The 27353-nt window shown below is 39.8% G+C and overlaps 1 protein-coding gene across 1 annotated transcript in view; it reads left to right on the top strand.

The window, feature by feature from the left end:
- Positions 1 to 27353, top strand: part of LOC103208535 (ADAMTS-like protein 1) — a gene marked incomplete at its 3' end in the record, with an annotated part of 468117 nt that overhangs the window by 403484 nt on the left and 37280 nt on the right. The window contains exons 20-21 of the mRNA XM_042782739.1: positions 1361 to 1488; positions 22270 to 22398. Coding sequence (XP_042638673.1) covers positions 1361 to 1488; positions 22270 to 22398 — 257 coding nt within the window. The remainder of the gene's footprint in view (positions 1 to 1360; positions 1489 to 22269; positions 22399 to 27353) is intronic.

Raw genomic sequence — 27353 nt, 5'->3', positions numbered from 1 at the left:
AACCTTCCTTCCGAGGAGTGGCTAGTGGGTTTGAACCACCAGCCTTCTGGTTAGCAGTCAAGTGCCTTAGGCACTATGCTACCAGAGCTCCTATTAAGGCTATAGGAAGGCAAAAATGATCACAGATGAGGAGATGACTGACTGTAGGAGCCCAGAAGCTGCCACAAAACCATTTCTGTGCTATTAAATAACTTGCCTCAAGGCCCTTCCAGATGCAGGCACTGGATCTCTGAGCTTCCTGCCTTGACCTCCCCAACACTTCTAGGTTCCCAGCTCCACATACACATTCCTGTTACTGTCAGTGTAGTCACCAAACTATCTAACTTCAAGTCATTATTAATTATTAATCTGCTTTACTGCCTTGATGTAGCAAGTGGTGCCTAGAAATGGCACAAAGCTAGAAAAGAAGCAATAGACTGAGACTGGTGTGTGTTTAGAAGTTCATTTTCAGTACTCATAATTTGATTCTTCTAAACGTTTTGAGGCATTTGTTTGTTTATGCATTCACTTGGAGAGACTTCATTGGCTACAGGGTCAGGTTGGCTGTAATCTTTACAGAAGATGGTCACCAGGTGATTATTATAAATGGTTTCAGATAAATAAAAGTATCCGAACTAAATGATGATTATTCTGGAACTGTCTCTACCCTGACCCTAAACAGCAGTCACTCTCCCAAGTATTACAGGAGATAAAGCAATAAATAAGTCCTGAGCTCTCTGCCCCATAATCCTTATAGACTAAGAAGGGTGATAGAAGTTTATATGACCACCTACAAGTGAGAGCTTCACATACAATTTCCTTCAAATGTACACACCAAGATCCTCCCATCAGTCTTTGATACCTGGCTTTCTCTCCCACCTCTGACCCTTAACAGATGCCTTTCTCCATATCACTTCCTGGGGTATCCCTGTCTACTTTCTGTCATCCAACCAAACCATGCTCCTCCTTTATTACTGTCTTTTTCCCCAATAAGCCTCCCAAGGAGGGGTTGCTATAAGTGTCGGATCAAACTCAACAGCAGTGGGTGGGTTAAATCCATCTGTACCCATTCATGCTAGCATCCTCTCTCACCCCTGATGTGTGTATTATATGTATTCAGTGCACTTACATTGTCTTCTCCAACTGGTCACATTTACATTAAGTAATCTATAAACTGAAAAGGTAAGCAAGAACTTTTTTATTTGGGGTTGCTACTGGAATCAAAGCAATCCCAGTGGCAATGAAGCCTGGCTTCCTGGTGTTGTGGCTAGTTATTAAAATAAGGTCCTGGGTGTACCCTGAGTTTCCTTCCTGACTTAACAATATTGAATGACAAAAGGATAAGCTGGCTTGATCAGGATATATTTTTCTCTTGCTCCAGGATTCTTCTACAGCCAGATGATTCCTTACAGATCTTGGCACCCGTGGAAGCTGATGTGGGTTTCTACACTTGCAATGCCACAAATGCCCTGGGATATGACTCCGTCTCCATTGCTGTCACACTAGCAGGTAACATGAAAATTCCTGTTCAGTTTTATTCAGAAACTTTTATTGAATGAGGGCTTATAATTCTTATAATTTGATAGGTGGGCCCAGGGACACATAGAAAAGTCACAGCCAAATCCTGCCTTCAGGGAGCTGATAATCCTCAGGGAATGAGGGTGAAGTGTAATATGAGGTAGAATGAAATACATGCTGGTACAAAGAATGTGCAAGACCTGCTAGTTCCAGGTGGGAGGTCTTAAGAGTTGAGCCTTGAAGGAAGAGTGAAATTTTGATTAGTAGAGGAGGAGAATATATTCCAAAAGATGACATGAGCCAAAAAGAAGTATGCAAGTAAATAGCATGTTGGGGGAATATAGATCACAAATGTGATCATAGAATGCTCTTTGGGAGTCCTGTTGTTTCTCTTTGTTTTAGCTGTTACATAGAAGACTTTAAGACCTGTGGGTAATTGGAATCCTGTGGTTATGGCTTGGAGCAGGAGTAGTCATCAGCACTGCTCTCTCATTCTGTTTTATTTCAACCTCTTGTTCTACCGCACCTGCCGGCACTTTGCCTTTACCCAGAGAAGTTAGGCAAAACATTCTACATATGAAGACTTAAGTTATTGCCACTCAGAGTACAATGTCTCTCAATGTTGTAGTCTGGTAATAATGCAATTTTAGAAAACCTCTTTTATATAAGATAAACCCTTGTCTTTAAAACTGAAAGAGATTTTTAGATAACAGCTGGACCAGGGCCTTATTTCACAAAGGCCAGGCAACCTGAGGTCACACAGCTGCTCAGCTAATGGTGAAGAGGAGGGAACTGAGGTCTCCCAACTCCCAGCTCATTATTCTCTCCACTTCCCCACCGACAATATAAACTCAGGATCTCTTTTCTCAGATTTTGGCCATCTAGTCTTTGTGGCAATGTGTTGCATGTGTTTATATTTGTTCTTTTCAGTTGCTGCTCAGATCAGATGATTCAGTAGATGCTAGAAAAGCCAGCATCACCCCACACTGACCTCATTGTTCTATGCCAGGATTATATTGTCACACTGTACTCCAGTCACACATGCTACACTCTTGCATAACTGTTTAGCTATAGTGTTTCTACTCCTATGACCAAAAGCTGATCTGAGAAGGGACCTTTACCAGACTTTCCAAGGACAGCAAAAGACCACAATGACTAAGGCAAGCTCAGGGCCCTGGGGTGCATTAAAGACTGATATTATTAATGCATATTTTTTTGTGAATAAAACATTTGCTTTTCCCCTAATGTATTCCAGTTGCACTCTTTATTCCTCTCTTTATACAGAGTCCAGATGCTCAGCACCAAACTTGTTAAATCTCTTTTGACTTCCACCCTCCAACCTGCCCAAGCAAGGGCACTGCTGACATCTTTCCAATAGCTGGCCGATAATGACTCTTCTAGGATTAACTTTGTTGTTTATATTTATCCAGATATGGTTCAGCTCTCTAGAAGACTAAATACCCTTTGTTCATCTGAATTTAATACAATTAATGGAAACCTGTCTGGAATTAAGCAAGGCAATTGTAACATCAGCCTGGTTTTCCGCTCTTTGAAGAGAAGCTGTAGGAAGCTGCCAACAGATTCAAAGCCAGGGAAGAGAGGTAGATCAGCCAAGGAGGCATAAGGGGAAGGGAAAAAAGAGTGCCAACAGATGATGCATGATCAGAAACCCCACACCCATTTCCTTATGCTTCAGCTGCTGAGGTTCATTTGGGCCTGTGGTAAATCTGTCAAGCATCCCTTTCAAAGTTAAGGCTCAAAATGTATATATATGTACATACATATATATAAAACCAACTCACTGCCATCAAGTCAGATTGGACTCATAGCATCCCCTCCTTGGGTTTCCGAAGCAGTATCACTGCGGAAGGAGATTGCCCAGCCTTCCTCCCGCAGAGTGGCTGGTGGGTTTGAACCACCAGCCTTCTGGTTAGCAGTCAAATGCCTCAGGCATTACACCACCAGAGCTTTCCAAAATGTATATATTGTCTTAAAATAGTATTTGCATCTTTACTTGAGATTATCACCTGCACCAGTGTCTATACTCACAGTATTAGGTGGCTCACCAGCTACTGTTCTGAGCACACCCTCTGCCAAGTGTTGTGAGACATATAGTAATAAATAAGACCTGAGTTTTTTACCCCATATGCTTACAGACTAGTGAAAGCAATAGATGTATACATGACTACCTAGAATTGAGAGATTGTTGCTATTTCCTTCAAATATGCACATCAAGGTCCAGCATAGTGGCATATAAGATACAACCTGAATTTTGGGGAAAAACGTGTGCCGAGCATTTCTAAGCATTTCTAAATTTGATTGCCGTTTATACTGCTTATTGGCTATGTGATCTTAAACAAAGCATATAACCTCACTGAGGCTCAGTTGTCGTCTGTAAAAATGAAATTGGCAATATTGTACAGGGTTGTTGTGAGGTTAAATAAGATTGCACATGTGAAAAGGCACTTAGCCCAATGCCAGGCACATAGTTCACACTCAATAAATGTTAGCTTCCCTTTCTTTCTCTAGCTCTTTTAGAATGAAATACATCCTGAAAGTAATTCTAAGATGTATAAAACATTAGCCCAACTTTGCTTCCATTTATTTTTCACTCTAAGTCTTACCACTGACATTTCTCAAATGTGAACTTAGAAGCTCATTTGCAATCAAATCCTCACGGTAAATCTCAGTGACTTTTAAAGACACTGGAAAGATTTTTCCTTGACTTCAGTATGAACGTGGGCCAAAAAGAAGAAGAAAATATTTTTTTGGGGCAAGGTATTCGGGGTTACCCATGCTTTTGTAACAAGATAAGGCCTTTGGTCTTACAGATACTTCTGATTTGACTAGATGCACAGAAATTAATTCATAATAACCCACAGGAGAATGTGTAGCATGGCAGGCAGTTAAGCCTAGGGCTTCTGGAGCCTCTGGGTTTGAGTCCTGGCTCTGTCACTTCTTAGCTGTGTAGCCTCGAGCAGCTTCTTTATACTTCCTAACTCTGTTTCTTAATCTGTAAAATAATAAGAGCCCTGGTTGGCACAATCATTAAAGCAACTCAGCTGCTAACCAAAAGGTAGGTGGTTTGAACCCACCAGATGATCCAGAGAAGAAAGATGTGGGCCTCTGTAGAGATTTGCAGCCTTGGAAACCCTATGGGGCTTATCTATTCTGTCCTGTAGGGTTGCTATGAGTCAGAATCAATTTGACAGCAGTAGGTTTAGTTTTGGTTTTATCAGTGTCTCTCAGTTTCCCCTTCCAGGAAATGGCCAAAGATAATTGTTTCCCTAACTACCCACACTGGGATGGACCCAGGACACTCACAGCTATGTGGACTGAGCAGCACAAAATTCTCCTCGGGACTGAATTTATTTAATGGACGCCTGTTGCACTGTTCAGGGTGTAGATGAGTGTAGCTTATACTGAAAAGGGGGGGAAGTATAAGGATGTCACCAAAATGTCACCTACAGTTCTGAAGTACTACTGATTATGTTGTGTCTGGGTTTAAATAGAGCTAAGTAAAGGACAATCGCTAGTGTGCATAAGGGTAGGCAGAGAGATTACAGAGTGCATCTTGACCAGTCACATTCAGCCTTCAGCCAAGTTGCTAAGAAATCTTCCAGGTCTGAGTGGGGTAGGCAAAGTTTTGAAGGAAAGCAGTAGTTTCCTGGTAAATTGCTTCAGTCTGGATCAGCAGGAGTTTAGATCTACTTACCAATGCAGATGAGGGCCTCTCCAGGTGTAGACCATGGGTGAGGTCATAGCCATACGGAAAACGTTTTTGCTTGTCATTGATTTTACAAGATCACAAAAGAGATACTGTAAGGTCTGCCTGACATCATCAGTGGAAAATGAGAGGAAGATGAGGATTGAGGGATGAGTGTATCTTTCATTGAAAGGAGAGAACACAGATGAGCTCATCGGACGTTTTCACAGGAAGGGAAAGACAGAAAATATGTCTCCCTTCCTGGCATGTCTTTCTGCTTTTTTATGAGTTGAATAGCTGACACATATTGTGTCTAATAAAGAGATCACAGAAATCTCACTGGGAAAATAACAATAAAAGGCAGTTGTGTGTGTGTGTGTGTGTGTTTAAAATCTTTCTCTGCCCTTCTCCATCATGATTTACTAGCTATGATAAAATACAAGAAATTTTAGAAGATTTTCATAACGTAAGTCATTTCAAATTGGTATTTTTGAAGTTTTCATCCAGCAGTTCTGTTAACCAGAAGAGGATTTTACTTCATAGAGAGTTAGACTCAGAGAGGGCCTTGTCACCAGGGCAGAGGCTGACAGAGGAATGTTTGTTCCAGTACACTAGATCAAAGGGAAAGGTAGCCAGGCTTGGCTGTGTTCCTGGTGGTGCTCAGAACAATGTTGTAATGGCTGTTGACTGGCTCAAACTGCCATCAAGAGGGCCACTTTGTCTGATAGAATACTGAGTAGCTAAGGCCCTCAAGTTTTCCTCGATATGTGCAATTGTGAAGAATGTGCATGTAAGACCTCTGGCTTTTATACAATTTATATGAGTGAAAGTGTAGCAGGAGAATCCTATTTCCTTTGTTCCCCAGTAAACTAGAGAAAACAAACACGGGAAGTATACACAGACCAAGATAGCCTCTCCAGTCCCAAAAGGGGAGTGTTACAGGGTAGGGAGGGGAGGAGACTGGGTTAGGGTTGGACGTGGTAAATGGGGAATGTATGCTCAGTTAGTTGCTGCTAGCAGAGGCTGCAGCAGTCCTTGGCTGTGCCAGGTATGGGGATGCTTGTCTAGAACTCTGCAGTGGAATGTGGAAAAGAAGTTAAGTCAGCACCACTTGTTACCTTATTCTCTTAAAGAATCATCAACTTTAGTTGAATAATTAGAAGAAATAATGGGAGTGACCTGACACAGTGCCATGGGCAAGAAATGTCCTTAGAGAACAGTGATGGAAGCAAGGGAAGAGAGAGAAGCTGTGCAGCATAGGAATGTTCAGAAAAGAGCAATCTAAGCTCTACACACTTCCTTTGATCCTAAGAGTGTTGCAGTGTATGCGGAAAGAATACCAAGTATGAATTTGAAGGGTGAGGAAATTCCTTCTCATCTTTTGTGTAAGATAATTAATTAGTAGTCACAGTGTTGATCATGAATCATCACAAAAAAATTAAATGATGTTTGTGTTAGACTGGGTTCTCTAGAGAAACAAAACCAGTAAAGCTCATATATATATGTGTGTGTGTGTGTGTGTGTGTGGCTGTGTGTACGTATGTATGTATATATGTATATATATATATGTATATATAGAGAAATTTATCTTAGAAAAATGGCTCACACACTTATAGAAGCTGACAAGTCCAAAGTTCCTGGATCAAACGTCAAGCTAGAGGCTTTTCCACGTCAAGCTGGAGGCTTTTCCCAACTCTTGCAACTGCAGGGGCTGTGAAGCTCAAGGCTGGCAGGCAGTACACTGGCTATTGACTCCAACGAATGACGAATCCAAGATCTCCAGGCCGAATGGTGGACTGTTCACTCACGGACAGTTGTACAGCACAGCAGAATCCCGATCCACAGAAGAATGTCTCTTTTCCCAGGATGTCCTTGGATATACTGGAAGCAGGCCACACCCCTAGGGAAACTCCCTTTCAACAGATTGCCTGCTCAAACATAATCATCTGATCCCATCATGGGAATAACCACATCACAACAGCTTAAACCACACAGAATTGTGATCCAGCCAAGTTGACACACAGCTCCAACTATCACAATGTTAAAACTATTTTTTAAGCTTTATTGTGATGTAGTTTATCTATTATAAAATTTATCAGTTGTGAGAATACAATTTGGTGATTTTTAGTAAATTTATAAAGTTGTATAACCATTGACACAATCAAGTTTAAAAAAAAATGCTTAATAGTTGATTGAGATAGCATTTACATAGCATGCTATTGATCTTTTTAATGTGTACAGTTTAGTGGTTTTTAGTATATTCAGAGTATTTTATCCATCACTCCAGTTAGTTTTAGAATTGTCATTAACCCAAAAAGAAACTGCACCCTTTAGTCATCATTCCCTAACTCTCACTTGAAAACTCACTGCCATTGAGTCGGATCTGACTCACAGTGACCCCTCCTTGGGTTTCCAAGGCAGTATCACTACAGAAGTAGATTATTCAATCTTCCTTCCGAGGAGTGGCTGGTGGGTTTGAACTGCCAGCCTTCTGGTTAGCCGTCAAATGCCTTAAGCACTACACCACCAGAGCTCTATACTTCCCCATTTTACTCAGGCCTGGGCAACCACTGGTCTACTTTCTGTGACTGTAAATTTGCCTGTTGTGGACATTTCAGACAAATGGACTCATTTAATATGTGATCCTTTGTGACTGCTTTCTTTCACTTAGCATATCTTCAGGGTTCATCCAAGTCATAGTATGTGACAGTACTTCATTCCATTTTATGCCTTAGTGATACTCTAATGTATGCATATATCACATTTTTTAATCCATCAGGTGATAGGCTTATGGGTTGTTTCCATTTTGAATAATGTTGCTGTGAACATTCACATTGAAGTTTTTGTGTATACATATGTTTTCATGTCTCTTGGATATACAGATCTAGGCAAAGAATTGCTGGGTTGGAAGGTACATGTTTAGCTTTTTAAGAAACTGCTAATTATGTTCCAAACTGGCTGAACCATTTTGCATTTGCACCAGCAATACACGAGGTTTCTATTTTCCCGACATCTTTGCCAACACTTGTTATTGTCTATTTTTTATTATAACCATCCTAGTGTGTGTGTGTGTGTGTGTGTGTGTAAAATGGTATTTCATTGTGGTTTTAATTTACATTTCCCTGATAATTAATGATGTTGAACATCTTTTCATGTACTGAGAGCTAGTCATATGTCTCCTTTTTGATAGTGAGGACTGTGGTAGAGTAGAGAGTGTATATGCCCTGGATATAAGTTTTCTACTGCTGTCGTAATTAAGTGCCAAAAATATAGAGGTTTAAAATAACACAAAATTATTATCTTTCAGTTCTGTAGGTCAACAGCCTGGTACAACCCTCACCAGGCTGAAATTAAGACATTGATAGGCTGCATTCACTTCTGAAGTCTCCAGGAAGAATCCTTTTGTTACTCATTCGGTTGTTGACAGACCTTAGTCACTTGCTATTTAAGACTCTAGTACCCATTTTCTTGCTGGCTGCAAGCCATGAGTCATTCCTAGCTTCTAGAGGCTGCTGCAGCCATTGACTCTTGGCCCTTTCCTCCATGATACATCTTTAGACATGGACTTCTGCCTCCATTTTCTGATTTAAAAAGCTCATGTAATTACATTGGGTCCACCCAGATAATCTAGGATAATCTCCCTAGTTTAAGATCAATTGATTAACGATCTTAATTCCATCTGTACCCTTAATTCCCTTCTATAATGTAACTTATTTATAGGTACCAAGGGTTAGGACATGGGTGTCATTGGGGAGTTATTTTCCTGCCTATCATGCATGCCCTGTCTGATGGAAATAGTTCATTTTCATTTTACTCTTGCCAAAGAAAAATGTAAATCTAATGTAGCTAGAACCTTCCACCTTTTCATGAGAAGCCCATTTACTCCCAAAAAAAAACAAAATCACTTTTTTGGAAATCTCCCAATTTTAAAAGGTTCCCAGCTAGTTCGGTGTTTTAAAATTTATTTTGGGCTAAACATGTTTGTGCTTTGGACATAGCCTAAAGGTTTCATCTTTCATTGTCTGCTTGTATATTACACCTCACTTCCTAGATATAGTCAGGGTGCTATTCAAAGTATAGTAATGATTTAATTATTTAGATTACACCAACTAAAACCATGTAATGATTTGGATGGGAGAGAAACATTTCCTTTTTTTACTATTACTAAAAAGGAAGCTTACTATAATAATAGAATAAGTAAAGCTCTAGTTAAAATTTTTGCCTCATTATACAATTTAGAAACAGATTCAGAACGATAACCTTGTTTCCTGATTGTAAAGGGAAAGGGTTTTTTAAAAGCTGTATTCTTGCATCTCCTTTAGACCTAAAAGTTCTATGAATTTCTTATATACAAATAAAGCACAACAGTCACCACTCACCGCTACCATCTATAGAGTCCCCATGCTTGATTTGCAAAGTTGGTCCCCTTATCTTTTTTGGAATAGAAGACTAGATGGAAAAAAGAGAAGTGGAGCTTTTGCAATGAAGTCTTGGAAAGAAAGCTAAAGAAAGGAAAAGTACAACAGAACCTTAGAACTGGTCTTGGAGGGCTCATGAGAAGAGAGGGTACAGGGTATGTAGAGTTGACTGAAGGGTCAAATGCTAACTCAGGAGGCAAGAGGTAGAAGTAAAGGAGACCTTGCAAGAGAGACAGCGGGACAGGAAGGAGTTAAAATTTTCTAAACTATAGAATGGGAAAGGCATTTGGAAGGAGAACGAGGTTAAGAAAAAAGCATGCATGTTAATATGACTATTATCTGTAACAGAGCAACTCTTGTTGCAACTGCTGGGTAGCGAGATCCGGAAACGTTTTTAGCGAGCAAGGATGGTAACTGGACATTGATAGTCAGTTTCTGTTATTACTAATTTCAGGTACATAAAATATTGATGGTGTTTCTGAAGGGTTTCATAGGTTCCTACTGATCCTGGACCCTTAAATCTTATTTTATGCATGAGATCTTAAGTACTTAAACCGGAAATTCTCATTTCAGGGAGTTTTCTGAGACTTAACTCTGATGGTCCTTGTGAAGGGCCTATGCTAATTACAGCGTAAGCACAGGCTATCATTTCTCAATGATATTATATGTTCTTTATTATATTTTATTATATAATAAAATATTATTATGTAATGAGTGAGCTTATAAAAGAAACATATAATAAAATATATAATTATTTTATTATATGTTTCTTTTATATGCTCACTCATTACAAAAAAGAAAAAAGCATCATTTGTTTATTAAATTGGAGTTCAATATAATTTGTTTAGCTTTAGTTTTAGATATTGAAAGTATTTGAAATTTATAACATTTCATGGCTTTAAGAAGTGCTGTGTGGTCATATATTTAAATTAGTAGGTATGACTATAGACCTTTCACTTGAATTGATAATGGGTCTGCATGGATATCATAACTGTTTTTATTAAACAGTCTCATGAGGTCACCAGAGTCAGACTGGCACATATTACTGAAAAGCTTATCTGGAAGTGAATATATTTTGGCATCTCCAGCAAGGCCAGCATTAGTTTGAATTTTAAGCTCTCTGCATCTGTCTGGATACTGATACCAGTGTATAGAATCCATCATATTCAAATTACTCTTCTTACTAATTATCCTGAAACTCTTGATACCTCTTCAACATAGGAGCAGTGTATTTCCTTTTCACCAACAGATTTGTTCTTTCTCCTCTCACCTCTCTTCTTCCTCGTTCTTCACTTTAGCCTTTTTCTTTCTGTGTGTTCTTAGTTTATTGGAATTTCCCCACACTAATCATAGCGTCTCCTCTCATGTTATAGCAAGAATAAGGCTGATGATAGCAAGGCATTACCCTAAGAGCTTTACATGCATTCATTTACTTATTCCTCTCCACAAAATGGAAGTACAAAATAAGGCACAAAGAGATTAAGGAACTTGCTAAGGTCACTCAGCTATTAAGTGATGAAGCCAAGATACCTGCTATATAGGCTTCCAGTTCTTGTACTCATGCTTGCTGCAGGCATCACGAGTTCATTAGGTATTTATGCTGCCTAGTCCTGATGAGTGTAGCTCAGAATTCTATCTGACTGGTACTCCGAGTGTAGCTCAGAATTCGATCTGACCAGTACTCCAGAAGACCCTGCCAATCACTAGATTTAACTTCAAAATCTGAAACTTGTATCCTTTCTGGAAGTCATGGGTAACCTCCAAACCTGTCTGTTGTGGTCCTTGTGTATATCATTGCCTGGTTTCCCAGTCATCTTTACCAAGAATACTCATCCTTCTTCAGAATGGATATGTATACACATAATCTATAGATTGGCTCTAGCTGAACAGTGACACTATATCTTTGAAGTGGAATTCATTTTTAATGGCTAAGATTAGGAAAGAACATGGCATGTGTCTCATAAGAAGAATTGAAGAAGACTCATTTATTGATTCAATGAGTCAATGAATTTTCATTAAATCTGGATTATTTTGGGTTTACTAGCTGCTAATTCTGCTGGTGGCACTAACAGTTAATCACTCAACTATCCACCAAAAGGTTGGTAGTTCTTACCTCCCCAGAGGTACGTTGGAAGACAGGTCTAGCAATCTGCCTCCAAGAGGTCACAGCCTTGAAAACTCTATGGAACAGATCTATGCACACAAGGCCTTGACATGAGTTGGAATCAGGAAAAACTAACAACAGCAGCAACTATAACTAACAAACCTATAACTATATGATGGCTAAAAATATGGTAGTTAATTCTTGCTCACATAATATCTAAAACAGAGAATTGCACAGGGGAATTTTTGTGGGTTGGGCCAAGAAGTAGTAACATACTTCACTATTGCTCAAATTTCATCTGCTAGAACCAGTCACATGCCCACACCCAACTGCAAAGAGGCTGGGAAATGATCTAGCTGTGTGCCCAGGAAGAAGAGGAGAAGGATTTGGTTAATAGCAGGATAGCATCTGCCATGTCTTCTAAAATGTCAGCTGTTGAAAACAAAGTTCCTATTAGCAGAAGTCTGGAATTCAGCCCTGAGAAAAAGTTATTTTAAATGCTTTCTGTTCTTGGCTTCAGTCAAAAAACAAACCTTCCATCTCCTCTGGCTCCTCTCTCAGTCACCTTTCCACTGGGCCAAAGATATTTTTCAGGCACATATGTTCAGATGTTTTCCCATTGGGTTTTGATTTTACCCAGAGTCACACATGAGGGAGAAAGGGTTGAGCAGAGCCAAGACTGTGCACAGAAATGTATTTCTGAGTATTTCCTCCTGGGACTGCTCATCTGTCCCTGCCTGCTTCCCCAGAGTTGCTCATCCTTCAGGACAAGGACAGTGCCCGGATTGCTGAGCTGCTGCTGTTCATTGCCACCTAGTCACGTCCAACTATTGGCGATCCAGTATGTGCAGGGTCTAACTGTCCCATAGGGTTTTCAGAAGCTGTGACCTTTCAGAAGCAGACCACCAGGCCTTTCTTCCAAGGCACTTTGGGATGGGGTTGAACAGCCTATCTCTCTGCTAGTTGTCAGCACTTAACCCTTGGTGCCACCCAGGGACTCTGATTGCTGAGCACTTCTATTTTAAAAGCATCATGAGGTGGAACTTCCCCAGTCATCTTCACACACTTGGATACTGACACACAAGTTCTAAATCACTTCATTTTCACCCTTGGTACCAGCACTACCCTGGCTCACCAGTGAGACTCCATTTCCTTGTTACCTATTACTTCTCATGGGAACCATAATCCAAAAGCTAAGGAATATAATGAGGTCTAGCCACTCCTCAGAAGGAAGTTGGGCAATCTACTTCTGTAGTGATACTGCCTCGGAAACCCAAGGAGGGGTCGCTGTGAGTCGGGTCTGACTCCACAGCTTATAACAACAACAACAACAAAGGAGCTCTGGTGGTATAGTGCTTAAGGCATTTGACTGCTAACCAGAAGGCTGGTGGTTCAAATCCACCAGCCACTCCACAGAAGGAAGATTGAGCGATCTACTTCTGTAGTGATACCACCTTGGAAATCCAAAAGGGAGTCGCTATGAATTGGAATGGACTCAATGGCAGTGAGTTAGGGTATTTTGGTTGTTTTTTTTTTTTTTTTTTTTTTTTTTGGCCGGGTGGGGAGGAGGTAAAGGAATTGAACAAAAAAGATTCTCTTGATATTTCTTTTTCTGTACCTGACTTTCTTTGGTGGGGGTGCTGAATCCCTCATATTACCAAATCAAAAAAATTAAATCCATTGCTGTTGAGTCAGTTCCAACTGATAGTGACTCTATAGGACAGAGAACAACTGCCCCATGGGGTTTCCAAGGATATAAATGTTTACAGAAGCAGACTGCCACATCTTTGTCTAACAGAGCAGGGTGGTGGATTTAAACCAACAGCCTTTCAGTTAGTAGCTGAGTGCTTAACCACTGCACCACCAGGGCTCCTCAACCCTCATATTGTTGTTGTTAGGTCAAGTCAGCCAGGACTCATGGTGACTTTATGGACAACAGAACAAAACACTGTCCTGCCCTGCTCCATCCTCACAATCCATGCTGTGCTTGAGCCCATCATTGGAGCCACTGTGTCAATCTATCCCATTGAGGATCTTCCCCTTTTTTGCTGATCCTCTACTTTACCAATCCTGATCTCCTTCTCAGGCACTAGTCCCTTCTGACAACATGACCAAAGTACATGAGATGAACACTGACCATTCTTCCTTCTAAGGAGCATTCTATCTGTACTTCTTTCAAGACAGTTTTGTTCATTCTTGTGGCGGACCGTGGTATTTTCAGTGTTCTTCACAAATAGTGCAGTTCAAATACATCAATTCTTTAACCTTAGGACCTTCATATTAAGCTTGATAAATGTAAAAGCCTACCTTTCTTTCCATTTCTTTATTTTTCTTAAGTATAGATACAGAGATATATTCTCCTGCTTATAGCTTTCATTCCACTATAATGCACATTTACATATGAAGTGAAACCTTATCTATAAACACTGATCGTATCTGCTAGCTAATGTTGATTTGCTGAAACATTTGTTGCTGCTGCCAACACACGCATGCTACTGACTGCTGAGATTCAGGTCACACTGTGATGATTTAGCTCTCTTTGTATTTTTTCCTGTTTATCTGTTGTGAAAAATTTTTTGCTAGTGTATGCCATGACCTTTGTTGTTCTCTTCACACAAATACATAATCTACCATTTTTAATTTCTCTCTGCATCTCTGTTATCAATTGTACTCACAAACATGGGCACTGGTGTCATATGGCAGTAGTAAATTATTCATACAGGTGATGTGAAATAGGCTTATACTGATGTTTTCTAATGAAAATAAGAAATCCAATTTTTAAAATTCTAATACAAATCTACTAGCCTCTTCAATCTCCACAGCTCTAACCAAGAATCAGAGGAACTAGTAACAGAAAAACTTAAAAAATATAATGTACTGATTATCAAACCTGGCACCATGTCAGAGACACCTAGAAACTTGTTAAAAATGGAGGTTACAGTTTCCATCTCACCTTGAGATTCACATTTAGTTAATATGAGGTGGAAAAAAAGTATGTTCAAGCATTTTTCTAATAGATATAAGAGAGTCAGTTGATTAAGAAACTTTGTTTTCATTATGAATATCTACTGATTATAAATATTTGGATAACTTTGTGTCTTAATAGTGAATCATAAAGGTAATAAGAATGTATAAGTAGCCTATGAAAGGTTTATATATGGAATGAAACTTTCTTTGTTGGTTACCAGGGATGGGAGGAGAGGAGAGGGAACACTGCTAGATAGGTAGAGACGAGTATTGATTTAGGTGACCGGAAGGGCAATGTACCAAATGTGAGTAACCAATATGGTGGCATTGAGGAAGAGGAAGACATAGAGAGGTACATGGGAGGCACAGACAACAAAGATGAACCCTTTTGCATATACAATACTGTGTTGTCAGTGATGACAGACATTGATTTATGAGTGGTTGGATGGGTGGACAGGCTAAACAATCAGGTGTGTCTAGGCAGGGTGTAGCATGCCCATGACCATGTATAGGGTTGGTAGATGATGTTCCTACAAGCGTATTTATAAGTGCTGTAAGAATGACCAGGTATATAGTAGAGCTGACAAGGGACAAGTTTGTGGTGACTTCTTGGCCACAGCCAGCTACCTGGAGGAAGTGAATAATTAGCCCTGTGGGCTCAGGACCATGGTGGCAGGGGATATCATGCTCAATTGGCATAACATGCTACATAAAAACATTATTCCACATCCTACCTTGGTAAGTAGCGACTGGGATCTTAAAAGCTTGCAAGCGGCCATCTAGATGCAGCAATGGGTCTCTCCTTGTCCAGAGCAAAGAAGAATGAATAAAACCAAAGACACGTGGAAACAATTAGTCCAAGGGACTGATGGACCATGTGATCCTCAGCCTATATGACCATGAGACCAGAAGAACTAGATGATACCCAGCTACCACTGTCAACCACTAGAAAGGGTATCAGTGCAGGAAATCCTGGGTAGAATGGGAGAACAATGTGGAACAAAACTCAAAATCATAAAATAAAATAAAAAAAGGCCAGGGTTTCTGGTCTGAAGGAGCCTGGTGAGACCCTCTGAGACTATAGCCTCTAGCTACCCTTTAGGTCTGGAATTGAACTCACTCCTGAACATTTACAAAAGGTAGATACACTATTCTCCAGTCCTGGGAGAACAGAAGGGCATTATTTGCACAGGGAGACAGCTTGAGGGCCGGGAGTACATAGGAGGGAAGGACACAGGGAAGAGGTAACTACAGGGAGGAAGTGGGAAGAGAGCTGTTAGATTGTGGGAAATTGCAGTCAATGTCATGAGACAAAATGTGTATGAACGCTATGTGGAAAATGAATTTTCTGTGTAAACTTTCACCCAAATCACAATAAAAATTAAAAAAAAAAAAAAAAAGAAAGAAATAGCCTGTGCTAACAACAGTGCCCCTGGTGATTAGGGAGAGAAGGGGCCATTACTTTTGAGTGTAAGCTCAATATAATTAATTAAGGGCTGGATTTAATTCAGTGACATTTGAATTTTATAGCTGTATACTTGCAGCCATAAAAACCACCTTTAATATTAAAATTCCTGTAGGAAAAATAACTTGGTAATTGTGAGTCTGAAATGCTCTGGTCCCTAACTTCCTTTTCCCAATTGGCACAGTTGTTTTTATAACACAATGAGGCAACTATTGTATTAGAGCAGGACAGATTATGTTTTTAACAAGTACCCTGAGAGTTCTGACGCAGCCAGTCCACAGACAAGTATTTGAGACCCCCTAGTCTCGCTGGGAGCTCTGGTAGCATAGTGGCTAAGACACTTGCCTGCTAACCAGACGGCTGGCGGTTCAAACCCACCAGCCACTCCTCGGAAGGAAGGTTGGGGAATCCTGCTTCCGTAGTGATACTGCCTCGGAAACCCAAGGAGGGGTCTCTATGAGTCGGGGCCGACTCGACGGCACATAACAACAACAACAACAACAGTCTCGCTGGGGCCTGCTAAGCTTTCTATAGGAGCTCTGGTAGCGTAGTGGCTAAGGCACTTTACTGCTAACCAGAAGGCTGGCAGTTCAAACCCACTAGCCACTCCTCGGAAGGAAGGTTGGGCAATCTACTTCTGTAGTGATACTGTTTCGGAAACCCAAGGAGGGGTCACTATGAGTCGGGTCCAACTCCATGACACATAACAACAACAACAGTCACAAGGACACTCTGGTGACATAATGCCTAAAGCATTTGACTGCTAACCAGAAGGCTGGTAGTTCAAACCTGTGAGCCACTCCTCTGAAGGAAGACTGGGCAATCTACTTCCATAGAGATACCACCTCAGAAACTCAAGCAGGGGTCGCTATGAGTTGGATCCAACTCGATGGTAGTGAGTTTGGTTCGATTTGAGTCACAAGGACTGGGCTATAGATCAAAGTTCTGAGAACCAGTTCATTCTTACTACTTGCTAGTTTTGTGACCTTGGACAAATCATGGAACTTTTCTGAGCTTAAGTTCCTTCTCTACATAAGAGGCTAATATTACTTTCCTTGCCTGCCCCTCAGTGTTGTGATGCAAACAAAAACAAATCTAGATAATGCACATAACACAACACACAACTTAGTGACTTAATAGATATTTGTTGAGAACCTGGGTCCCTGGGTGGCACAGTTTGTACTCCACTACTAACCTGAAGGTTGGAGGTTCAGGACTACTGAGTGACATGGCAGAAGAAAGGCCTGATGATCTGCTTTCATAAAGAAAAGCTTTTGGGCAGTTCAATTCTGTAACACTCGGGGTCACTAAGAATTAGAATTAATTCTTTTTGTTTATTTGTTTTGGGATTGGGAATCTACCATGTACTAGGACTCAGTGCTAGGAATAAAGAACAGAGCAAGAGAGGTGTGATCCCTGCTTTCATGGAGATTTCATGGTGGATGCAAGTGAGAGAAGGAAGATAATAGACAAATAAAAATATATTTTAATAGTTCTAATGCTTATGAGGAGCTCTGGTAGCATAGTCTCTAACCAGAAGGCTGACGATTCAGACACACCAGCCACTCCTTGGAAGGAAGGTTGAGCAATCTACTTCCATAGTGATTCCATAGAGGAGGGGTCGCTATGATTTGGAGCCGACTCCACGGTACATAACAACAAGGGCTTATGAAGACAATAAAGCTGGTGATGAGATACCGATGACTGGCAGGAGTGTAAAAGAAACATGCTTTAGATGGGGTAGTTAGCAAAGTTCCCACTCCCTTCACCAAAAAAAAATAAATAAATAAAAACAAACCCATTGTAGTTGAGTTGATTTTGATTCATAGCAACCCTATAGGACAAAATAGAACTATCCCATAGGGTTTCCAAGGCTTTAAATCTTTAAGGAAGCAGACTGCCACATCTTTCTCCTATGCAGCAGCTGGTGTGTTCTAACCACCGACCCACCACTTAGCAGGCAAATTCTCAACCACTGCACCATAAAGGTCCCACAGGGAGGTGATATTTTGTATGTATATGTGAATGGTGACAAGATAGTCATGCAGAGATCTGTAGGTGGAAGATGTCAGAAAAAGGGAATAGCCAATACAAATGTGCTGATGTGTTGGAAGAATGGAATGAAATCCAGTGATTGATGGGGAGTGCGGTCTCGGTGAGGTAGGAGCAGTAGACTTCTGGGCCAGAACATGTAAGGGAAGTTTGGTAACAAAAAGGAGCTTGAAATTTTGTTCTAATAACACTAAAAAACCACTGGACAATTCCAGTAGAGGACTCGTGTTATCAGATTCTTGTTTTAGAAAGATTATCACTACCCCCTATACCAACAAAGGCTGAGTGGGGAGCCTAGATATCTACCCAAACCAGACAATAACAGGGTTGGCGGAGGAAAAGACTATAGTGAATGAAGAGTGGAAGGAAACAAGGAGACCAGTTGCACTGTGGAGTAGGCCAGCCAGAGTTAATGGTAGCTGGTATTAGATTAATGCAGTAGAAATGCTGATTAAAGGTAGGGTATATCCTGAGAGTTAGAGCTGGATAGTTGCTTGGGGGTAGGAAGGTATATTAAATATGCCAATATTAATTCAGTGTCATTCTAGCTATGTTTTCCCACTATCCCCCTTGTGTTATGCTCACGTCAGTTCATACATAATTTCAAATATATGGATATAGGTGAAATAGGAAATAGATCCCTGGTTAGTCATATAGACGTGGAGAATCTATGCACCTATTCAGAGGTGAGCTCCTCAGAACCTTAATCAAGTTTCTGCCCTTAAAGTTCTAACTAGCTTAAATATCTATGCCTAGCAGAAGGTTAAGAGTGGAAAGGAGAGGGAAATACACAGAGACAGAGAGAGTGCAAGAGCATCAAATAAATTCTGTGACCCTGCAAGCAGAAGTGAAGGATAAGTAGATATAAAAGAAAACAAAAAGTATAAAAAAGCAGGCCTAAGACTCCGAAGAGCATTACTGAGTTACAATTTTCTTCACAGTTAACAAAGGCAGAGAAGGGCGAATGCCATCATAGAATGTTCTATCTATAAAATGGCTACAACAAAATTAAATTTAACTTACAAAAGACTAAACTTTAGGTATATGAAAATGATGCGGACCCTTATTTACCCAAGATGCTCAATAAGTATATCTTTTCACTGTATTATGAGGTCATGTGTATAAAGTATTGTAATTTTCTCTCTAACTGGCAAAGGCCTATGAAAATATAGTGCACATAGAACTTCCACTTTGTGGAAGATGGAGATGACTTTTCACTATTCCTCCTAAGGACAGCTAAAATCTCTAGACATAAAAAAATAAACATAGGAATGATGCATGGAGAGAAAAAGGTAGATCAGCTAGGAACTGGGAACTCAAGGAATGATACAATTGAGTATTTCCTTTGTATCTCGTGTATCTCAAACTTGGAGCCAAAAAAGTCAGTCACCTAGAAACACCAATGGGTGTTAAAAAAAAAAAAAAAAAAAGCTCCAACAAAAGCCTGTTTTCTCTTGCTTTAAAGGACCAGAAATGGGGAAGTCTAGCAAGACAGAAAATTTTTAGACAATAGCCAAACACCACAGAAAACACTATGGTCCAAGCACCACTACCCCATTTCCTGCTAAGGTGGAATGGGAAGCCTAGAGATCCACCCTTACTGGCCTGTAACAATATCTCCAAAAGTTCCCATTGAGGAGTTATCAAAGAAGATGGAGATTTTCATTTTGACAGAGATACAGTGGAGGAAAAAGCCTGTTCAATATGTGGTGCTGGAGCAATTGCACATCCATAAGGAAGAAAAATGAACCATGGCATAAGTCTTATACTCTATACAAAAATTAACTCAACACATATAAAAATGGTTGAAAGGATTTGTTACATGTATTTCATTATAATAAAATTTTTTCTTAAATTACCTCAAAGTGGTAACTATGGGAAAAAGTGGGAAGAGAGCGGTTGCATTGTGGGAAATTGCAATCAATGTCATGAGACCAAAGTGTGTGTGAACTGCTGTATGGAAAATGAATTTGCTCTGTAAACTTTTCACCCAAATCACAAAATTAAAAAAAAAAAAAAAAACACAGACCTAAATGTAAAACATAAAAATTATTAAACTTTTAGAAAAGAACATAGAAAATATTCAGTCTTTATCACAGTACAACTTCGCAGACTTGATTTTAAAAGCAGAACTCATAAAAGGGAAAATTGATAAATAAAGTTTTTACCTATAAAAATTAAAACTTTTAATTTCCAAAAGACCTCATTTAAAAACTATAAGCTATGGACTGGAAGAAAATACTTGCAAATGACATAGCTGCAAAGAGTTTCTAGAATATAAAGAACTCTCAAAACTGAACAGTGAAAAAGCAATCCAATTAGAAAACAACATAAATATTTCCACAAAGATGATACACAAATGGCAAATAAACACATGAAAAGATGTTTAGCATCATTAGCCATTAACATCAAATTCAGTCAACAATGAAGTATCACTGCATAACTATCAGAATGGCAAAAATAAGAAATAGTGACAACAATAAATCCAGCTAGGATGCAAAGATACTGGATCATTCATACATAGTTAATGGGAATACAAAATGGGATAGCCACTTAAGAGATTTTCAGTTTTTTAAGAAATTAAACATGCAACTATCATATGACCTAGTAATTGCACTCCTAGCATTTATCTCAGAGAAATGAAACTTACATTCACACAAAAGCCTAGACTCAAATGTTTATAGAAACTTTATTTGTAATAGTCAAAATCTGAAAACAGTCAAGATGTCCTCAATTGGATGAATGGTTCATTGAACTGTGGTACATCTATACCATGGAGTACTTTTGTTGTTAGGTGATGTTGAGTCAGTCCCGACTCATAGTGACATTGAACAAAACACCGCCTAGTCCTGTCATTCTCCCAATTGTTTGTACATTTGAGCCCATTGTTGGAGCCATTGTGTCAGTTCATCTCATTAAAGTGTTCCTCCTCTTTACGAACATTCTCCTTTACCAAGCATAATGTCCTTCTCCAGTGACTGACCCTTCCTGATAACGTGTCCAAAGTACATGAGACAAAGTCTCACCACCCTCACTTCTAAGGAGTATTCTGGCTGTACTTCTTTGAAAACAGGTTTGATCAATCTTTTGGCAGTCTATGGTATATATTTAATATTGTTCGTCAATACCATAATTCAAATACATCAGCTCTTCTTTGGTCTTCCTTAGTCATTGTCCAGCTTTCACATGGAGAAGAGGCAATTGAAAATACCATGGCTTGGGTCAGATGCACCTTATTTCTCAGAATGACATCTTTGCTTTTTAACACTTTCAAGAGGTCTTTTGCAGCAGATTTTGCCTGATGCAGTAATGTCATTTGATTCCTTGACTGCTGCTTCCATGGACATTGATTGTGGCTCCAAATAAAATGAAATCCCTGACAACTTCAATCCATTCTCTGTTGATCAGCTGTTGCTTGTTGGTCCAGTTGTGAAGATATTTTTCTTTATCTTGAAGTGTAATCCATTCTGAATGCTGTAGTCTTTGATCTTCATCAAGAAGTGCTTCAAATTCTCTTTGCTCTCTGAGGGTTTAAGGATGGGGGGGGGGCAAAATGCAGCATCCTTGTGGTGCTCAAAATGTTCTGTATCTTCACTTTATCAATGCTAATAGCCTGCATGATATTGTTCTCTAGTTTTGTAAGGTATTACCATTGGGGGAAACTAGGTAAAGGGTACGCGTGATTTCTGTATATTGTTTCTAACACTTGCATGTGAACCTGTAACTACCTCAAAATAAACATTTAAATAAATAATCCCTTAATAATGTAATATACAATATAATTTGTTAATTTATGATAAAAGGCACAAACTATCCCAACTTGTTGTATACCATGTGGAAACCTCATATTGTTCACTCCTTTTTCTTTTTATGATAGGTACATAGGTGGTTGGTCAAGTGGTTGATTTTTATATTGTACAGTTATAATTGTTTCAGAGGAAAACATGGTTAAATATAAATAATATGCACATACTAGACATTAATTGTTGATCATTCAAGAGATTGCCCCCAAGTTCATAGCCACTGTCTATTAAAATCTCCCATACTTTTTCATCTTCAGGAAAGCCACTAGTGAAAACATCACGATTGACTGTGATCAACGTGGAGGAGCCTGCAATCACAGTTGATATAGGAAGCACCATCAAAACAGTACGGGGAGTGAATGTGACCATTAACTGCCAAGTTGCAGGTAAGAAATTCATTCATGTGCTTATTGATTAGTGAAAATATTAGTGGAGGACTGTGTTGGGTTGTGAGTTGGTTTGGATTGATTATGTTAGCAGAAACAAAGACAAACTGGACACAAATGCTGTTCTCAGAGTGTTGATGATAGTAGGAAAGATGGACCGCAATCACTCTGAAAGTAGAAAATGCTATAGAATTTTAGAGGAGGAAAGATTAATTCTGACTGGGACAGATGAGGTGAGAGAGAGGGTTTTTTACCTTAGCCTTGCACACTGATAGAATGTAAACATGCAAAGATGGGGACGAAAGGCATTCTAAGTGGAGCAAAGAGGATGGGGAAATCCATAGGCCTAGGAAAGCCTTCTGTGTATTCCATCTGGCAAGGTCCCCATGTATAGCTGCTGTTTATGTTGTTGAAAAAAAGGTACTTGTAATGAATAAGTCATCAGTCTTGCAAAATTCTTATCATGTGATCTCTGGTGTCATTTTTATCACTAAGGCCATATTTTCCAACTATCTGTGATTCTTTGTTATTTCCAACTTTCACATTCCAGTCACTAGTAATCATCAATACATCTTGATTGCATGTTTTTTCAATTTCAGATTGCAAAAGTTGGTAAAAGTCTTCAATTTCTTCATCTTTGGCTTTAGTGGTTGGCACATAAATTTGAATAATAGTGGTATTAACTGGTCTTCCTTGTAGGTGGATATATATCATCCTATCACTGACAGCGTTGAACTTTAGGTTAGATCTGGAAACATTGTTTTTGACCATGAATGCAATGTGATTCATCTTCAGTTTATTATTCCTGGATAGTAGACCATATGATTGTCTGATGCAAAATGACCAATACCAATCCATTTCAGCTCACTAATGCCTAGAATACCAGAAAGATGTTTCCTTATGTTTTATTGACTATGCAAAGGCATTTGATTGTGTGGATCATAACAAATTATGGGTAACATTGAGAAGAATGGGAATGCTGGTGTACTTAATTGTACTCATGAGGAACCTGTACATAGACCAAGAGGCTGTCATTCAAACGGAACAAGGAGACACTGCATGGTTTAAAATCAAGAAGGGAGTGTGTCAGGGTTGCATCCTTTCACAATACTTGTTCAATCTATATGCTGAGCAATAATCTGAGAAGCTAGACTATATGAAGAAGAATGTGGCATCAGGATTGGAGAAAGAATCATTAACAACTTGCGATACACTGACAACACAACTTTGATTGCTGAAAGTGAGGATGACTTGAAGCACTTACTGATGAAGATTAAAAAATACAGTCTGCAGTATGGATGACATCTCAATATGAATTAAACAAAAATCCTCACAACCGGACCTATAAGCAGCATCACAATAAATGGAGAAAAGATTGACGTTATAAAAGACTTCACATTGCTTGGTTCTACAGTCGACACCAATGGAAGCAGCAGTCAGGACATCAGATGACATACAGGACCGGGCAAATCAGCTGCAAAGGACCTCTTTACAACGCTGAAGAGCAAAGAGATCTCCTTTGATTTTCAGTCACCTCATATGCATGTGAGAGCTGGACAATGAATAAGGAAGACTGAAGAAGAATTGATGCTTTTGAATTGTGGTGCTGGTGAAGAATGCTGAGAGTACCATGGACTGCTAAAAGATCTAACGAATCTGTCCTGCAGGAAGTGCAACCAAGAATGCTCCTTGGAAGTGAGAATGGCCAGACTTCGTCTCACCTACTTTAGTCATGTTGTCAGAAGGGACCATTCTCTGGAGAAGGATGTCATGCTTGGTAAGGTAGATGATTGACAAAGGAGGGGAAGGCCCTCCACAAGATGGATTGACACAGTGGCTGTGGCAATGGGCTCAAGTATAGCAAAGATCATGGAGCTGGCACAGGACCAGGCAGTGTTTGATTCTGCTGTGAATAGGGTCGCTATGAGTCAGAAATGACTCGATGGCACCTAACAACAAGAACAACAATGCCTAGAATATTGATCTTTATATATCCTATTTTTGACAACTTCCAATTGTCCTAGATTCATACTTTGTACATTCCATGTTCTAGTTATTAATGGATTTTGTAGCTGTTTTTGCACATTTTGAGTCTTTCCCCATCAGCAGACAAAGGCACCACAAGCTTTGCTCCATCCACATCATTAACAATCAACTCTACTTTGAGAAGGCATCTGTTTTGGTTACTTAGTGCCAGCTGTAACAGAAATATCACAGGTGGAATGACTTTAACAAACAGGAGTTTATTCTCTCACAGTTTTGGAGGTTAGAAGCCTGAGTTCAAATTGCCAGGCTCTAGGGGCTGGGTGAAAACTCCTAGACCTAGGGCCTCAGCTCTACCTCTTGCTCCTAGCCCACTGGAATTGGAGGCTCTCTACACTCAGGCAGCTACTGGCTTCTGAGCCTGAGAAACCCAAGGTTGACAAGTGAAAAGGCATGGTCCAGATATTACTAAACCACATGGCAGACCATTAATTCAAATCCATTTGAAAGTCACAAGATAGGCAGAGCATGGCAGGCTGCTGAACAAAGACTTGACTACCTTCAGGATTCAAGCATGCCATCAGCTGGATTCTTCTTGTATACAGGAAACAGACCACATCCCTAAAGCAGCTACTCAGCTGCTCCAGTAGATTCCACCATGGACTTAATTATTAATCTCACCATAACTACATGTATGTTAACTACATGTAGCTGCCCAGCCACTCAACCAGGCCCAGCCAAGTTAACATAAGACTCTAACTACCACAACAACTCCTCCCAATCATATTTTGAATGCCTTCCAACCTGGGGGGCTCATCTTTCATCACTGTATCAGACAGTGTTTCAGGGCTATTCATAAAGTTTTCTAGTAGTATATCAAGACAGTATTTCACTGCTATTCATAAGGTTTTTACTAGCCTATTTCTTCAGAAGTGGATGGCCTTGTCCTTCTTTCCACTCTGTCTTAGTCTGAAAGCACCACTGAAACCTGTCCACCATGGATGACCCTGCTGGTATTTGAAACACAGTGGTATATCCTCCAGCATCACAACAACATGCAAGCCACCACAGGACAACTAAGTGATAGACATGTATGACAACATAAATGACAGCTATACATATGGACCTTGCCAGATGGAATATACAGGAATCAGATAGACTCCATCTGTGGAAAGAGGTGATGGAAAAGGTCAATATCTTCAGCCAAAACAAGGCCAGGAGCTGACTGTGGAACAGACCATCAGTTGCCCATATGCAAATTCAAAATGAAGCTGAAGAAAATTAAAACAAGTCCACACAAGCCAAAATATGACCTTGGTTATATCCCACCTGAATTTAGAGACCATCTGAAGAATAGATTTGATGGATTGAACACTAATGACTGAAAACCAGACAGGCTGTGGGATGACATCAAGATCATCATATGTGAAAAAACAAAAGGTCATTAAAAAGACAGGAAAAGAAGAAAATGCCAAAATGGATATCAGAACAGACTCTGAAACTTGCTCTTGAACAGAGAGTAGCTACAGCAAATGGAATAAATGACAAGATAAAAGAGGTGAACAGAAGATTTCAAGGGGTGGCCCAAGAAGATAAAGTAAAGTGTTATAATGAGAAGTGCAATGACCTGGAGTTAGAAAGCCAAAAGGAAAGAACATGCTCAGCATTTCTCAAGTTGAAAGAACTGAAGGAAAAATCTAAGCCTCAAGTTGCAATATTGAAGGATCCTGTGGGCAAAATATTGAAAGCAGGAAGCTTCAAAAGAAGATGGAAGGGAACAAGGACCTCAGCTATCATGACCTTGAGACCAGAAAAACTAGATGATGCCCAGCTATCAATTGAAAGCAGGACGCTTCAAAAGAAGATGGAAGGGAATAAGGACCTCAGCCTTCATGACCTCGAGACCAGAAAAACTAGATGTTGCCCAGCTATCAATGTCAACCACTCAAAAAGGGATCAAAATTGGAGATACTGGATAGAGTGGGAGGAAAAATGTGGAACAAAATTCAAAGGCACAAAAATGACCAAAATTCCTGGTTTGACAGAGACTGGTAGAACCCCTGAGACTATGGCCCCAGGTTATCCTTTGGGCCTGGAAATGGACTCACTTCTGTGGATTGGCTTTCAGCCCAATGATACAAAGGCCTACAAGCAGAATACCTACCCCAGGGAGATACACTACCTACCATGGGGAGATGCACCTCTTAGATCAATCAGCCATGAGACATCAGAGGTGCAGCATTCACACACATGGAAAGATGGAAAGACAGGAATGCATAAATAAGAAGGGCACATGGAAGAGGTGTCACAGGGATGAGGGGAAAGGAGAGTTTTTCATGGTTGGGCATTGTAATCAGGGCCATGGAATCAAAGATGCATGAACTATTGAGAGTAAAATGCATCTGCTTTGTAAATTTGCACCCGAATCACAATTTTTAAAAAAAGAAGATGGAAAGAATACACAGGGACACTGTACCATAAAGAATTGGTTGATGATCAGCTATTTCAGGAGGTAGCATTTGATCAAGAACTAATGGTATTAGAGGAAGAAATATAAGCTGCACTGAAGAAATTGGCAACAACAAAAAAAAAAAGCTCCAAGAATTGATAGAATACCCATTGAGATGTTTCAACAAATGAATGCAGTGCTGGAGGCACTTACTCATATATGCCACAAAATTTGAAAGACAGCTATCTGCCCATAGAGATCCATATTTGCACCCATTCCAAAGAAGGGTGATCTAATAGAATGTGGAAAGTACTGAACTATAGCATTAATATCACACACAAGTAGACTTTTGCTGAAGATAATTCAATAACAGTTGCAGCAATATATTGACCTGGAACTTTTAGAAATGCAAGCTGGATTCAGAAGAGGACATGGAACAAGGGATATCATTGCTGTTGCCTGATGGATCTTGGTTGAAAGCAAAGTGTGATAGTTGAAGATGTGTCAACTTGGCTGGACTCCA

Source organism: Orycteropus afer, unplaced genomic scaffold (genome assembly GCF_000298275.1).
Source record: "Orycteropus afer afer isolate SDZICR_OR568_19922 unplaced genomic scaffold, OryAfe1.0 scaffold00450, whole genome shotgun sequence".
NCBI classification, from domain to species: Eukaryota; Metazoa; Chordata; class Mammalia; order Tubulidentata; family Orycteropodidae; genus Orycteropus; species Orycteropus afer.
Note: the sequence above shows the minus strand (reverse complement) of the source record. Positions and strands in the feature narration are given on the sequence as shown.